The sequence below is a fragment of the Mizuhopecten yessoensis genome, unplaced genomic scaffold, assembly GCF_002113885.1.
Source record: "Mizuhopecten yessoensis strain PY_sf001 unplaced genomic scaffold, ASM211388v2 scaffold716151, whole genome shotgun sequence".
NCBI lineage: Eukaryota > Metazoa > Mollusca > Bivalvia > Pectinida > Pectinidae > Mizuhopecten > Mizuhopecten yessoensis.
In genome coordinates this window covers 74516-92460 of record NW_018479973.1, presented here as the reverse complement: position 1 = coordinate 92460, position 17945 = coordinate 74516, and the positions used below count along the sequence as shown (strand labels likewise).

The 17945-nt window shown below is 37.6% G+C and overlaps 1 protein-coding gene across 2 annotated transcripts in view; it reads right to left on the bottom strand.

Moving 5' to 3' along the window:
- LOC110441862 (LIM domain kinase 1-like) overlaps nt 1-17945 on the bottom strand; it is a 39454-nt gene that overhangs the window by 20166 nt on the left and 1343 nt on the right. The window contains exon 1 of one of the 2 annotated variants that reach the window (XM_021485142.1): nt 6045-6157. The exons of the other annotated variant lie outside the window; for it this stretch is intronic. Coding sequence (XP_021340817.1) covers nt 6045-6064 — 20 coding nt within the window. The 5' untranslated portion in view covers nt 6065-6157. Of the gene's footprint in view, nt 1-6044; nt 6158-17945 lie in introns of those variants that run through there. 2 annotated transcript variants of the gene reach the window in all.

Genomic DNA, 17945 nt, shown 5'->3' with positions numbered 1-17945 from the left:
TGATCCAGCGTGACTGGTGAATTGTCACTGCACAATTACAGAAAATGAATACTGGTGAGACTAATGCTCTGGCTGATTTAAGGTTACTCCCATTTACTATCATAATGACCCAGATTTAAAACTAACAATCTGATCAGGTTAAATCCCTTCACTCGCTCTTACACCATTAAATAATGACCCAAAATTTACAATCTGGTACAACAATAGGTCTTTACAGCAAACTCACCTGGATCTATGTCAAAGCACACTTTGTTCATGTACAAACCAGTCCAGTGTAACCCACATCAGCTCTTTGATCAAATCAACAAAAACAAATTCTATTCACCATTCACAGAATTTCTCTGCCTTTAGTAAATTCCATGTACTTCCAATGCATTGTGTTTTTGTCTATGTACAAAACACTATTTTTACCAAGCTGTAATAGGTGTACAAATTCATACCTAAACCTTCAGGCATTTACCCTGGAATTTTATTCAAAACAGAATTCCTTACAATATGCCAAACTTGAGGTGACTAATATAATACAATAGAAACAATCATTAGTCATAACACTGATGTAGACTGAATATTTACCATAATTAATAAACTCCAATTAACTTACAATACATATATTCACTGGCATAACTTGATTGCTATCTTTAATACATAGTAGTTCTTAGGATGTGATAAAGGTTGATACTTTTGTAAGATACAATGTAAAAACATTTTTTATAGACAATTGTTTGATAGGGCCATAGCAGACTGAATTGATATATTGATTGATATGGCTAGCAGACTTGATTAATATATTGATAAGGTTTGATAAATACTGCTTATATCAATGTGTGGAGAGACCGATGCTCAGATATAGTATTTAAAGCACCCAATGCTGACTTATATCAATGTGTGGAGAGACCAATGCTCAGATATAGTATTTAAAGCACCCAATGCTGACTTAGTTTCACAGTTTTATCCCAACATGGAAGAAAGATCATCAACTAAAAGTGATAACAAAAAACATGAAATACTAGAATAACAAAAATTCAGCCAGGAATAATAATGATTTTGATGCAAGAAATTCATTGTGATCATTTCATAACTAAATAACTGTATTGAGATACAAAACATCTAAGAAATTCAATGGGACACACATATTTCTAAGAACTTCTTACTGAGAGACATTAACTATATCTTCACAAAAATTCTTACTGAGACATTAATTATATCTGAAGAAATTTATTGGGATAATACATATATATGTATATCTTAAGAAATTTATCTGAATATGGCACAAAATACATTTGTACCTGTAACCAGGTACTCTTATTGGAAAGTATGGACATATATATATATATATCCTAAGAAATGTAACTATCAGAAGTATACCAGATACTTTGAACAAATTTATTGGACGTACTAGTATATATCCTTCGATATTCATCGGGTTACATGCATCTTTAGGAGTTCATTGGTATATATTTATCTAAGAACAATTCATTGGGATACCATAAACATATATCTTAGGAGATTTGTTAATTCAAATCATGTACATATCAGATTTTGTCTTTTTCTGACAAAAGTACTTATTTCCATACACCCTAGCTTACCCAATGTGATACACTTGCAAAGCAATTTTCCATGCAATATAAAACAATATCGCTGTCACTGATCACCTGGATCTTTATGCCAAGCAATGGTATACATGGCTATGGGTTAATGCTTAAGGGGTGGGGATCTCAACCATTTCAAAGGATGCAGGCCCAGGGACTAACTCTTCAAGGGTGGGGCCACTGACCCAAGAGTCAATTATAGTAGCATGATTGTGCCTGTCTCTTGATGCCCAGCATTGATATATAAATATATGACGTCATAATATCTGCTACAAATAAACAATTTTGAAGAATCTCCCTAAAGAGATGAAAGCACTGAATACGTGTTGTTGAGATTTGTTCTTTTTTTATTATTTCTTCGTCCGTAGGAATCATTTTTCTGCTGCAATAATATATATTTTATATATATATATATATATATATAGAAAAAATAAAATTAACGACCGACTAAAATCGGTCGTTAATTTTATTTTTTCTATATTTACTTCCTTCACATGGACATTTAATCACTTTTTATTATATATATATATATATATATATATGGTTATGACATGGTGATCTCAACCGTTTCAAAGTTCTAATGCAAGAATTCAGTCCCAATTCAGGGGTAGGGCAAGACCCCACCAGCAATTCCTATATCATGATTGTGTTTGTCTCTTGATGCCCAGCAATATGGTATATATGGTTATGGGGTGGGGATCTCAACTAGTCATAGTTATGGCTCAGGAATTAAGTCCCTAGGAGTGGAGCCAGACCCCACCAGCAATTCCTATATTATGATTGTGTTTGTCTCTTGATGCCCAGCAATATGGTATATATGGTTATGGGGTGGGGGTCTCAACTAGTCATAGTTATGGCTCAGGAATTAAGTCCCTAGGGGTGGGGCCAGACCCCTGAGTCAATTATTATATTATGATTGTGTTTGTTTCTTGATGCTGACAGCATTTTTATACATGGTTATAGGTAAGGGATCTTGCTAATGTCAAAGTTGATAATTCTTTTTTGGCCCCGCCCCTCAGCCCTTAAACTAGTACATGCTTCCAAACAAATATAGTTGATATCCATTAACTTGTTTCAGAGAAGCAGTCTCTTAAAGCAATAAAAAAGCATATAAAATTATGGCCAAATTACCCCTTTTTGAGTCATCAATTTTTCCTGATATGGGTGTAACTGTCTACTCAATCAGGCAGAAGTTACACATACAATGTACACAGTACAAAATCTAAAAAAAAAACCAGACAAACACCCATAATCAATCTCAGTGTGCAATAAAACAAGATAAATACTAGCAGGCCCTGAGTGTCAACCAATGGTGTCTCTGCCAGTGGCCATGGTGGTTAGGATTTCTGACCTCCATCGTATTTATGGTCTGTGTACATTTAATACATCATGGCATAACTCATAAATCCAACATAAACATGTAGATTAGATTTGGAGAGAATCAATAGAACACTACTACTGGCTTCAGACTTCTGTAAACCACACAGCAAAGATATAGCCCAACGATTACAATTACAGGCTACTTCTGTAAACCACACACCAGAGATATAGCCCAACGATTACAATTACAGGCTACTTCTGTGAACCACATACCAAAGATATAGCCCAACGATTACAATTACAGGCTACTTCTGTGAACCACACACCAAAGATATAGCCCAACGATTACAATTACAGGCTACTTCTGTGAACCACACACCAAAGATATAGCCCAACGATTACAATTACAGGCTACTTCTGTGAACCACACACCAAAGATATAGCCCAACGATTACAATTACAGGCTACTTCTGTGAACCACACACCAAAGATATAGCCCAACGATTACAATTACAGGCTACTTCTGTGAACCACACACCAAAGATATAGCCCAACGATTACAATTACAGGCTACTTCTGTGAACCACACACCAAAGATATAGCCCAACGATTACAATTACAGGCTACTTCTGTGAACCACACACCAAAGATATAGCCCAACGATTACAATTACAGGCTACTTCTGTGAACCACACACCAAAGATATAGCCCAACGATTACAATTACAGGCTACTTCTGTGAACCACACACCAAAGATATAGCCCAACGATTACAATTACAGGCTACTTCTGTAAACCACACACCAAAGATATAGCCCAACGATTACAATTACAGGCTACTTCTGTGAACCACACACCAAAGATATAGCCCAACGATTACAATTACAGGCTACTTCTGTGAACCACACACCAAAGATATAGCCCAACGATTACAATTACAGGCTACTTCTGTGAACCACACACCAAAGATATAGCCCAACGATTACAATTACAGGCTACTTCTGTGAACCACACACCAAAGATATAGCCCAACGATTACAATTACAGGCTACTTCTGTGAACCACACACCAAAGATATAGCCCAACGATTACAATTACAGGCTACTTCTGTGAACCACACACCAAAGATATAGCCCAACGATTACAATTACAGGCTACTTCTGTGAACCACACACCAAAGATATAGCCCAACGATTACAATTACAGGCTACTTCTGTGAACCACACACCAAAGATATAGCCCAACGATTACAATTACAGGCTACTTCTGTGAACCACACACCAAAGATATAGCCCAACGATTACAATTACAGGCTACTTCTGTAAACCACACACCAATGATATAGCCCAACGATTACAATTACAGGCTAACTATCAGCACTTAAGTCCTACAAGTCCTCCATGCGGAAGATACAAATCGACTCAGATTCAGATTGAGAACGGCAGAATCGGGATGAATTCGGCTGGAAACGGCTGAATCGGGACGCTTCCTGAACAATATCTGATGGTTGTCATGATTAAATAAATGTTTTTACAAAATTGTGAATTTCCCGCCACGAATCACAGGATGATGATCAGAATTTCAACAAATTTTAATCGGGAATGGTCTTATCAAGGACGACAATAAAAATCCTGAATGTGGGTCTGAGGCCTAAGCAAGTTTCAATGTTGGCTTTTACTCATTGGTTGCTTTCAAACAAACTAACTTTTTACACTCTCGTAAAGTGATGTCTGTGATAATTCCGTCCTCATCATCATATTTGTCAATTGTTGCTGAGTTCAAGTTTTCGGAAAGCAAATTGAACATAGATGCAGGGTATTGATGAGTATTTTTTTCTAGAAAATTTAATATACATACAGAACACTCAGGCTGCTAAAGTCTCCGTAAAGCATACCTAGCTGCATAAATCATTCACACAATCTTATAGTCAAAATGAACATGTGTGGTATTGTGTATTTATCAAAATACCTGTTTATCAATATTATACAATGTATATCAAAAGTGATCTGCATTAAATAACAACCCTTCAGGTCGGGGATCAGGAAAAGAATAGTCTGCTGTTGACCTTTGAATGTATCGTAGGAGGCGACTAATGAGGGAACCCCCTGCGGAATTGAAGATTTGCTTTTAATTGGGTGTCCTCTATTTGGGGACACAAAAGCGACCAAAATAAATCTGCTGCACACATTACAAAATTTGAGATTTTTATCTTTCTTTCTACTTCTAACTTAACCTTTTATTTCCAAGCGCCCTGCTTGGCAACACCTCACTTTAATGTTGAGTGTTCGCCCAGGTGATGAAGGCAATGGGTTCTGTCCCCATGACGGTACATACCAAAGTCCTTAAAAATGGTAGTTGTTATTCCCTGCTTAACGTTCAGCATTTAGGGTAATGGCAACAACTGGTTCAATCGTTGTCAGTATAATGTGACCGGGCGGAATGCTGTGCTGGATGCCTTCGGCATGGTATTTCAGTGAGATAGCACTATAAAGTCAGCATCAGATCCACGCTATCACAAGGAGGCAAAAACACCAACATACCTTGTCTCCTGCATACACACATGCAAGCACGCATTCGTTACTAACATGGAGGGACGTCCTTAAATGACCTTAGCTGTTAATAGGACGTTAAACAAAATTAAACCAAACTAAACCAAGCATTAAATAATTATCAAAACCTATCTGTTTTTATCAAAACCTATCTATTTTATCAAAACCTATCTGTTTTTATCAAAACACTCCAACTGACCAAATCTACTACCCACAAGGGATACACTCCAACTGACCAAATCTTCTACGGTACTACCCACAAGGGATACACTCCAACTGACCAAATCTACTACCCACAAGGATACACTCCAACTGACCAAATCTACTACGGATACGTACTACCCACAAGGATACACTCCAACTGACCAAATCTACTACCCACAAGCTCCATGGAATACACTCCAACTGACCAAATCTGGATACCGTAAACATGATGACTACCCAAACAGCTTGACTTGTAAGCTCCAGTCCACTCCCAGACAGAGTTGACAATCTAGTGAACAGAAGCCAGCTTGAGTATTGAAATACAAATCACTCATCAATAAATCTTAAGTAGAGCAGAGAATATCTGACATGTTAAGACTTACCACAGTGAAGTCTGCTTCATGTTGTAGAGTATCAATGGGCTGGTATCAACAGACTATATACATAGATGAATCACCCCTTAACCACAATCATTCAACCGCAAAATTTGAGTCTGCCTACGACAAGTGTTTGTCTACTTTACAATCCAATTCATGTGTACATCTGATACTATATCCAGAGTTTAATAAAAAAAAAAATAGGTCTTCTGGTTATTCAATGAGTGAACACAACACTTCCTTCCAGGCAGAAATTATTAAGGTTGAATTTTTAAGCTAACATTGATGCACACCATGACAGGATCAAACTCTAAAGTTTTCCAAGAAAATGTACAAGCTTATATCTTCATTGAAGCTCCACACACTGTTTCAAAACAAAATTATTAAAGTAAATGTTTGATGTAAAATTTTGAACAGCAAATGTACACACAATAAGATATAATCATGATCTAATCTTGAAGGTCCGACACAGGTATAGGAAGGTACAATGTGTAAGGCAGTATATACCTTGAGGGTGACAGGTCAGTGAGCTTTGACCACATGAGGTCCTGTATAGAATGTGTCTCGGTAACTCTGATCAATCAACATACACAATCTACATATCACTCACAGATCAATCTCTGTTACTGTGGATTGTCACTAACCCAACATGTAATGCTCAAACACTACCTATAGTCAATCATGTATATATATATATATACTATTGATGTGCTGATTACACTCTCAAACACTACATATAGTCAATCATGTATATATATATCCCAACATGTAATGCTCAAACACTACCTATAGTCTATCATGTATATATATATATATACTATTGATGTGCTGATTACACTCTCAAACACTACCTTCAGACAATCATGTATATATATATATATATACTATTCATGTGCTGATTACACTCTCAAACACTACCTATAGTCAATCATGTATATATCTATATATACTGTTAATGTGCTGATTACACTCTCAAACACTACCTTTAGTCAATCATGTATATATATATATAAACTGTCAATGTGCTGATTACACTCTCAAACACTACCTATAGTCAATCATGTATATATATATATATACTGTTAATGTGCTGATTACACTCTCAAACACTACCTATAGTCAATCATGTATATATATATATATACTGTTAATGTGCTGATTACACTCTCAAACACTACCTATAGTCAATCATGTATATATATATATATACTGTTAATGTGCTGATTACACTCTCAAACACTACCTATAGTCAATCATGTATATATATATATATACTGTTAATGTGCTGATTACACTCTCAAACACTACCTATAGTCAATCATGTATATATATATATATACTGTTAATGTGCTGATTACACTCTCAAACACTACCTATAGTCAATCATGTATATATATATATATACTGTTAATGTGCTGATTACACTCTCAAACACTACCTATAGTCAATCATGTATATATATATATATACTGTTAATGTGCTGATTACACTCTCAAACACTACCTATAGTCAATCATGTATATATATATATACTGTTAATGTGCTGATTACACTCTCAAACACTACCTATAGTCAATCATGTATATATATATATATACTGTTAATGTGCTGATTACACTCTCAAACACTACCTATAGTCAATCATGTATATATATATATACTCTTAATGTGCTGATTACACTCTCAAACACTACCTATAGTCAATCATGTATATATATATATACTCTTAATGTGCTGATTACACTCTCAAACACTACCTATAGTCAATCATGTATATATATATATACTATTAATGTGCTGATTACACTCTCAAACACTACCTATAGTCAATCATGTATATATATATATACTATTAATGTGCTGATTACACTCTCAAACACTACCTATAGTCAATCATGTATATATATATATACTATTAATGTGCTGATTACACTCTCAAACACTACCTATAGTCAATCATGTATATATATATATACTATTAATGTGCTGATTACACTCTCAAACACTACCTATAGTCAATCATGTATATATATATATACTATTAATGTGCTGATTACACTCTCAAACACTACCTATAGTCAATCATGTATATATATATATACTATTAATGTGCTGATTACACTCTCAAACACTACCTATAGTCAATCATGTATATATATATATACTATTAATGTGCTGATTACACTCTCAAACACTACCTTAAGTCAATCATGTATATATATATATACTATTAATGTGCTGATTACACTCTCAAACACTACTTATAGTCAATCATGTATATATATATAATACTATTGATGTGCTGATTACACTCTCAAACACTACCTATAGTCAATCATGTATAAATATATATACTATTAATGTGCTAATTACACTCTCAAACACTACCTATAGTCAATCATGTATATATATATATATACTATTGATGTGCTGATAATGTACTTCAAATTTATGAAATTTGTGTTTTAGAAATGAAGAAGTATGACTAATAAGATATAAATATCCCTATAGGGTGTGCGGTGTGAGATCTCGGTGAAGCTCCAGGCCTTGACTAATAATTAAAATGTACATTTTTCTGGTAAAGCTGTTATTAATAGCACATTAACCACAGATTCCAGACAAGCTGATCTTTTTTCTTTTTAAGAAAATTACTGTGCAACACAATACCCAGTACATGTGTGGTGTATTAAATTTGCGTCTGTAAAATAAAACAAAGAGAAGGCGTATTATCTAATGCTACCACTGTCAACATCTTAAAATGCCTAATACTCAAGTTATTTCCTCACATTCTGTTAAATATATGCACACACGGAATTTCGAAAATGCTGCATAGGACTATAATGATACAACTCAACAGATGTGTACAAGGAAGCTGATCAAGTCCAAATTACATTTGAATGAGAACATCATGCTATAGCCATGGGTGACCAGTCCCACCTTTGATCTTTACCTTATTTCACAACAGACACCACTATCAAAATACCATTAGTACATACCATGTTGTACTTTTCTGTCTCAAGTGACTCACAGGAAACTGCACTTTGAATGACAGTTAAAATCTACATGACAAACTACAAGTAAATATTCATTCAGAGTCATTCAATCATAAGATCAGGTACATTTAAACAGTTAACATTAGTTCTAGAAAACTTTTATTTTCAAAACAGTAAACTCATTCTGACATCTGCAGATTTCTGAGTTTGGCAAAAGCGCTCAAATGTGCACTGTCCATTTCATCTTCCATCTAGGATAGTGATATATATATATACCTGACAATCATCAGTATTACCTGGCAAACAACTCGGGTACTGACTCAAATATACAACTGTGATCTACTCTACACCTGAAATATTTATATATGGACTATATATATCAACATAGGGACTGACTCAGACTTTCGGTCAAAAAAATATAGGAATATAGGGTTTTTTCTTAAAAATATAGGAAATTCATAGGATTTCCCATCTATGTTTTCTAATAGTATTTGTGTTTTAAATGCTACATATACACTCATTATCATCACAGAACACCATCCAATGTTACATGTACTTGTATCCCAAATAAACAAGAGGCCCAATTGGCCTGAATCGCTCACCTGGTATTCATCTCCCACTTGTAATCTTAAAAGTGGACTAAAATACAGCTACAGGCAGAACATTAGTGGTTAATTCATAAGAACATATTAAAAGATTTAAACATATGATGCCTGTAACCTTGAATGTCGAACAAGGACGTTAGGTTGAACAGAGTTTATAGTCTTCCAACCCAGCATGCATCAGGCAAAATATCATTACCCTGGACCTTTTGGTTATACAAAACAAATCATTTAAAGATTTGAACATATATTGACCACTGCGACCTTGAATATGGGCGAAGGTCATTTATTTGAACAAACTTGGTAGTCATTCATCCCAGCATGTTACTGTCCAAGCATCAGTATCCTAGGCCACTTGGTTATTCAGAAGAAGTTGTTTAAAGGTTTTAAACATATTTGACCCCTGTGACCTTGAATATAAGTAATAGCCATTCATTTGAACAAACTTGGTTGCCCTTTATCCCAGCATGCTACTGGCCAAATATCATTATCCTAGGTCTTTTGGATATTGAGAAGAATTTGTTTAAATATTTTTTTACATATTAGACCCCTGTGACCTTGAAATTGTTGAAGGTCATTTATTTGAACAAACTTGGTAGCCCCTCACCCCGGGTTGCTTCTGGCCAAATATCATAGCCCTAGACATTTTGGTTATTCAGAAGAAGTTGTTTAAAGTTTTTAACATATTTGACCCCTGCGACCTAAAAATCGGTGAAGATCATTTATTTGAACAAACTTGGTAGCCCTTCATCCCAGTTTGCTACTGGCCAAATATCATCACCCTAGGCCTTTTGGTTATGAATAAGTTGTTTAAAGTAAAATATTGATGCCGGACGCCGCATCACCGGTCAGGTGAGCTAAAAATTAACAACGCCAAGAAAATCGGCATAGCTCCGGTGAGAAAGCACTTGAAAAATCTAAATTGACCGTAGCAATACTGATGTAGTTTCGGCATTCCCGTTGTGATATCATTGTTCTACCGATGTAAGAGCCGATGTGTTACCAAATACCACTTTTCTGTCGTCTCAGTGTTACCGATGTGCCACCGCTGACCGGAGCTATAGCGGATTGATACCGTTGGGCTGCCGATGTTACGGTAGTACATCATTAGTAAATCAGCGGCACATCATTAATACTTCGGTGTTATTCGGTAGTACTACGGTATCACATCGGTACCGGTACGGTACACATTGAGGCCACCAGAGAGCCGCCGATCCTTTATGGGGCACTACCGGTGATCTACCGACATTAACGAAGCCCTACCAGAGTACTGTCTATGCACTACTACTGTAGTCCTGTTGCTCGCTCTGTTCAAAAATTTCTTCCGTCGCCTGTTGTTGCTAAATTTTTCGCCGATGTTCTGACGATGTCCTGACGATGTCCTGACGATATCCTACCGTTCTTAGTGATGTGATGCTGTTGCGCTGCCGTACTCGTACTGATCCCCAAAAATCGCCAAATTTGTGCTCAAGTATAGCTCTGGCGACCCAATTTCAAATCGGCTAGGTGTGACAGGCCCTTTAGCTTTTACAAAAGCTATTGGAGAACTGCATAGATAAACTATTTGTGATAAAGTACACATACACATATCATAATGTGTTGTAGGTGACTGGTTTGGTATTTTGAGGATTTACTGTACAATGTTAAGACAGGCTACATGCAGTGAAGATGTAGTGTTTTATATCTCTATGTATATATTACAATACATAATTACAGCATCATATATCATTCACACCAAGTTTATTTTAAAGTAAGTTGTTTTGGCCCCTAGAATATGAATAATGGTTAAGCACAATGCTTGTATTACCTCCATATAAATACCTCAACCTACGATCATAAGTCAAAAGCTTATTGTATATTGCATGTGGTGATCATTTAACTGTCGGGAAAAACTTGCTCAAAAACTTTATCTTGAAGTAGGACGCCAAACCCAGGGTGACTACATTACCCCCACACACCCACCCCATTTCTCCAAATAGGCAATCAATTGATGGCGGAGAGTGACCAATATATATACAATTTATAAAGCTGGTAAATGTCAGAGAGCAGTTAAATAACAATTGAGTAAAATTTAACCCTTTCACAAGGAGGAAAAGTGACCCTTAATTGTTAAAAAAATCAGCCGATTTTACCCCTTTTAGACACGACCCTCAGGCCCTAGGGGAGAGTCTGGTATTACATTTTCATACCATCAAATATTCCAACCAAGTTTGAATTATGACTTCCCTCAGAAAATAAACAAAATACACCCAAAAGTGTTAATTTCTATACAAACTTTAGTAAACTTTGGCTCCTCCAAAAAGGAGGAATCGGTGACCTGAGGGTTAATGAAATTCACAATTTTGATAAAGCACCTTAGGAACTTTCCATCCGTCAACAGTATTTGATTCTAGCATATATGGGTCTGGAGAAGAAGATTGTTACAATTTTAGCCAAGTTTAGCTCAGGCCCTAGGGGTGAGTGATTTGGGCTAAATTTTCATACTGTCAAACTGCAATGATATCATTATGGTTATAACTAAAATTGAAGGATTATATGAAATAAAATTTTAAGGGGGGATAGGAAACCTAGGTAAGATGAAATTCACATTATTTATAAAGAAACTCATATCTGGGTCTGAATTTGATCCCTTTTGACATTAGCACCCATCATCATGGTCAGGCCCCTGGGGTTAGATCCATATAATATATACAGAACCTTGGATTGCCTTTTGGTCATGGAAACTTCCCGTAAAATTTTATTGAAATGAATTTGGTGGTTTTGGAAAAGAAGTTAGAAATGTTAATTTTGCTTATGGTCGGACAATGCACAGCAATATTAATGGACAAAGGCCAGGGCAATTGCAATAGGTCAACTGAGACTTTGTTTCAGGTGACCTAAAATGCATTGACAATTCTTTTTTTTCTAATAACACAGGAACAAATAATTAAAATAATTTACCAATGCACATCAAATAACTGCTGTTGTTGCATGATTATTATTGATTTAACTCAGGTACATTGCATTTCATCTTGTACATGTATGGTTAAGTACTATTAATTCTCAAAACTCTACTCAATTTGGAAATTCTGTTTTTAAAATATAGGAATTTTAGCAAAATATAGGAATGGTCAAATATATAGGAATGTATGAGAAATGGAAAACACTGTACATGTGTCCTCGACCTGAGATAGTGATACCCGACAGTCAACTCAGGTACAGACCCAGAAATACACCTGTGTCCTCTACCTTAGGTAGTGATACCTGACAGACAACTCAGGTACAGACCCAGAAATACGCCTGTGTCCTCTACCTTAGATAGTGATACATCGACCTGAGATAGTGATACCTGACAGTCAACTCAGGTACAGACCAAGAAATACACATGTGTCCTCTACCTTAGATAGTGATACCTGACAGACAACGCAGGTGCATACCCAGAAATACACCTGGGTCCTCTACCTTAGATAGTGATACCTGACAGTCACCTCAGGTACAGACCCAGAAATACACATGTGGCCTCTTCCTTAGATAGTGATACCTGACAGACAACGCAGGTGCATACCCAGAAATACACCTGGGTCCTCTACCTTAGATAGTGATACCTGACAGTCACCTCAGGTACAGACCCAGAAATACACATGTGGCCTCTTCCTTAGATAGTGATACCTGACAGACAACGCAGGTGCATACCCAGAAATACACCTGTGTACTCTACCTTAGATAGTGATACCTGACAGACAACGCAGGTGCATACCCAGAAATACACCTGTGTACTCTACCTTAGATAGTGATACCTGACAGTCAACTCAGATACAGACCAGGAAATACACCTGTGTCCTCTACCTTAGGTAGTGATACCTGACAGACAACTCAGGTACAGACCCATAAATGACCTGAGATAGTGATACCCGACAGTCAACTCAGGTACAGACCCAGAAATAGACCTGTGTCCTCTACCTTAGATAGTGATCCCTGACAGTCAACTCAGGTACAGACCCATAAATACACCTGTGTCCTCTACATATATAGGAATGTATGAGAAATGGAAAACGCTGTACATGTGTCCTCGACCTGAGATAGTGATACCTGACAGTCAACTCAAGTACATTGCATTTCATCTTGTACATGTATGGTTAAGGACTATTAATGCTGAAAACTCTACTCAATTTGGAAATTCTGTTTTTAAAATATAGGAATTTTAGCAAAATATAGGAATGGTCAAATATATAGAAATGTATGAGAAATGAAAAACACTGTACATGTGTCCTCGACCTGAGATAGTGATACCTGACAGTCAACTCAGGTACAGACCCAGAAATACACATGTGGCCTCTTCCTTAGATAGTGATACCTGACAGACAACGCAGGTGCATACCCAGAAATACACCTGTGTACTCTACCTTAGATAGTGATACCTGACAGACAACGCAGGTGCATACCCAGAAATACACCTGTGTACTCTACCTTAGATAGTGATACCTGACAGTCACCTCAGGTACAGACCCAGAAATACACATGTGGCCTCTTCCTTAGATAGTGATACCTGACAGACAACGCAGGTGCATACCCAGAAATACACCTGTGTACTCTACCTTAGATAGTGATACCTGACAGACAACGCAGGTGCATACCCAGAAATACACCTGTGTACTCTACCTTAGATAGTGATACCTGACAGACAACGCAGGTGCATACCCAGAAATACACCTGCGTCCTCTACCTTAGATAGTGATACCTGACAGTCACCTCAGGTACAGACCCAGAAATACACCTCTGTTTTTAAAATATAGGAATTTTAGCAAAATATAGGAATGGTCAAATATATAGGAATGTATGAGAAATGGAAAACCCTGCACATGTGTCATCGACCTGAGATAGTGATACCTGACAGTCAACTCAGATACAGACCAAGAAATACACCTGTGTCCTCTACCTTAGATAGTGATACCTGACAGACAACTCAGGTACAGACCCAGAAATACACCTGTGTCCTCTACCTTAGATAGTGATACCTGACAGTCAACTCAGGTACAGACCCAGAAATACACCTGTGTCCTCTACCTTAGATAGTGATACCTGACAGACAACTCAGGTACAGACCCAGAAATACACCTGTGTCCTCTACCTTAGATAGTGATACCTGACAGTCAACTCAGGTACAGACCCAGAAATACACCTGTGTCCTCTACCTTAGATAGTGATACCTGACAGTCAACTCAGGTACAGACCCAGAAATACACCTGTGTCCTCTACCTTAGATAGTGATACCTGACAGTCAACTCAGGTACAGACCCAGAAATACACCTGTGTCCTCTACCTTAGATAGTGATACCTGACAGTCAACTCAGGTACAGACCCAGAAATACACCTGTGTCCTCTACCTTAGATAGTGATACCTGACAGTCAACTCAGGTACAGACCCAGAAATACACCTGTGTCCTCTACCTTAGATAGTGATACCTGACAGTCAACTCAGGTACAGACCCAGAAATACACCTGTGTCCTCTACCTTAGATAGTGATACCTGACAGTCAACTCAGGTACAGACCCAGAAATACACCTGTGTCCTCTACCTTAGATAGTGATACCTGACAGTCAACTCAGGTACAGACCCAGAAATACACCTGTGTCCTCTACCTTAGATAGTGATACCTGACAGTCAACTCAGGTACAGACCCAGAAATACACCTGTGTCCTCTACCTTAGATAGTGATACCTGACAGTCAACTCAGGTACAGACCCAGAAATACACCTGTGTCCTCTACCTTAGATAGTGATACCTGACAGTCAACTCAGGTACAGACCCAGAAATACACCTGTGTCCTCTACCTTAGATAGTGATACCTGACAGTCAACTCAGGTACAGACCCAGAAATACACCTGTGTCCTCTACCTTAGATAGTGATACCTGACAGTCAACTCAGGTACAGACCCAGAAATACACCTGTGTCCTCTACCTTAGATAGTGATACCTGACAGACAACTCAGGTACAGACCCAGAAATACACCTGTGTCCTCTACCTTAGATAGTGATACCTGACAGTCAACTCAGGTACAGACCCAGAAATACACCTGTGTCCTCTACCTTAGATAGTGATACCTGACAGTCAACTCAGGTACAGACCCAGAAATACACCTGTGTCCTCTACCTTAGATAGTGATACCTGACAGTCAACTCAGGTACAGACCCAGAAATACACCTGTGTCCTCTACCTTAGATAGTGATACCTGACAGTCAACTCAGGTACAGACCCAGAAATACACCTGTGTCCTCTACCTTAGATAGTGATACCTGACAGTCAACTCAGGTACAGACCCAGAAATACACCTGTGTCCTCTACCTTAGATAGTGATACCTGACAGTCAACTCAGGTACAGACCCAGAAATACACCTGTGTCCTCTACCTTAGATAGTGATACCTGACAGTCAACTCAGGTACAGACCCAGAAATACACCTGTGTCCTCTACCTTAGATAGTGATACCTGACAGTCAACTCAGGTACAGACCCAGAAATACACCTGTGTCCTCTACCTTAGATAGTGATACCTGACAGTCAACTCAGGTACAGACCCAGAAATACACCTGTGTCCTCTACCTTAGATAGTGATACCTGACAGTCAACTCAGGTACAGACCCAGAAATACACCTGTGTCCTCTACCTTAGATAGTGATACCTGACAGTCAACTCAGGTACAGACCCAGAAATACACCTGTGTCCTCTACCTTAGATAGTGATACCTGACAGTCAACTCAGGTACAGACCCAGAAATACACCTGTGTCCTCTACCTTAGATAGTGATACCTGACAGTCAACTCAGGTACAGACCCAGAAATACACCTGTGTCCTCTACCTTAGATAGTGATACCTGACAGTCAACTCAGGTACAGACCCAGAAATACACCTGTGTCCTCTACCTTAGATAGTGATACCTGACAGTCAACTCAGGTACAGACCCAGAAATACACCTGTGTCCTCTACCTTAGATAGTGATACCTGACAGTCAACTCAGGTACAGATCCAGAAATACACCTGTGTCCTCTCCCTTAGATAGTGATACCTGACAGTCTACTCAGGTACAGATCCAGAAATACACCTGTGTCCTCTCCCTGCAAAGTTACAAAGTTTGATGCCCACTCACGAAACAGTGACTAAAATGAGCAGTAGAAACCTGAGTTACACTTCATTTAGTGTTTGAGGTCAATGCATATAAGGTCAAATGGAGGTCACAGTGACATTGTTTTAAGATGCAACATGCTGCCTTCCCATGATGTACATATATACAAAGTTTGGGTTAGGGTTAACATAATTGTGTCTATGTCATATATTACAGTGTTCAGTTCACCTTTTAATATTTAGTAAGTATGCACATGTGATAGAGAACACTGATTAACTTTATGTCAGAATTATTGTAGTCTGGTAAAGTTTGTAAAAGGAAATGTTTTTTATTATTATTAGTCAATGCTGTGTTTAACCTACAATGTATTCAGTGGGCACCCTGTACAACACTTAGTAATTGTATTCAGTGGGCACCCTGTAAAAAACTTTGTATTGTAATTGGTGGGCACCCTGCACAGAATTTTGTATTGTATGCAGTGGGCACCCTGCATAGAACTTTGTATTGTATTCAGTGGGCACCATGCACAAAACTTTGTATTGTATTCAGTGGGCACCGGCCAGCACAAAACTTTGTATTGTATGCAGTGGGCACCCTGCAAAAAACTTTGTATTGTAATCAGTTGGCACCCTGCAAAAAACTTTGTATTGTAATCGGTTGGCACCCTGTAAAAAACTTTGTATTGTATGCAGTGGGCACCCTGCACAGAACTTTGTATTGTATTCAGTGGGCACCCTGTACAACTCTTTGTATTGTATTCAAAGGGCACCTTGTAAAAAACTTTGTAATTGCATTCAGTGGGCACCCTGCACAAAACTTTGTAAAAGTCTACGGTGGTGACCCAGTAGATAACCTGAGTGTTAACACCACACCCTGATAAGGAGATATAGTGATACTATAGCTATATAGTCATCAGGTGATGATTCACTTATGACCACATGGCCACTGATTATTAAACTTATCCAAGGTCTTTATCAACAAAATGTCAAATAGATGTGGTCTGGTACACACCTGACACAGGTAACTATTTAAACATGTATACCATAACAGAAAATGCAGCATATTTAACAAACAAAACTCCACTACCCCAGTTATTTACTACTGGTTCTCAGAAGTAGTACATACACTACTCCAGACATTTACTACTGGTTCTCAGAAGTAGTACATACACTACTCCAGACATTTACTACTGGTTCTCAGAAGTAGTACATAT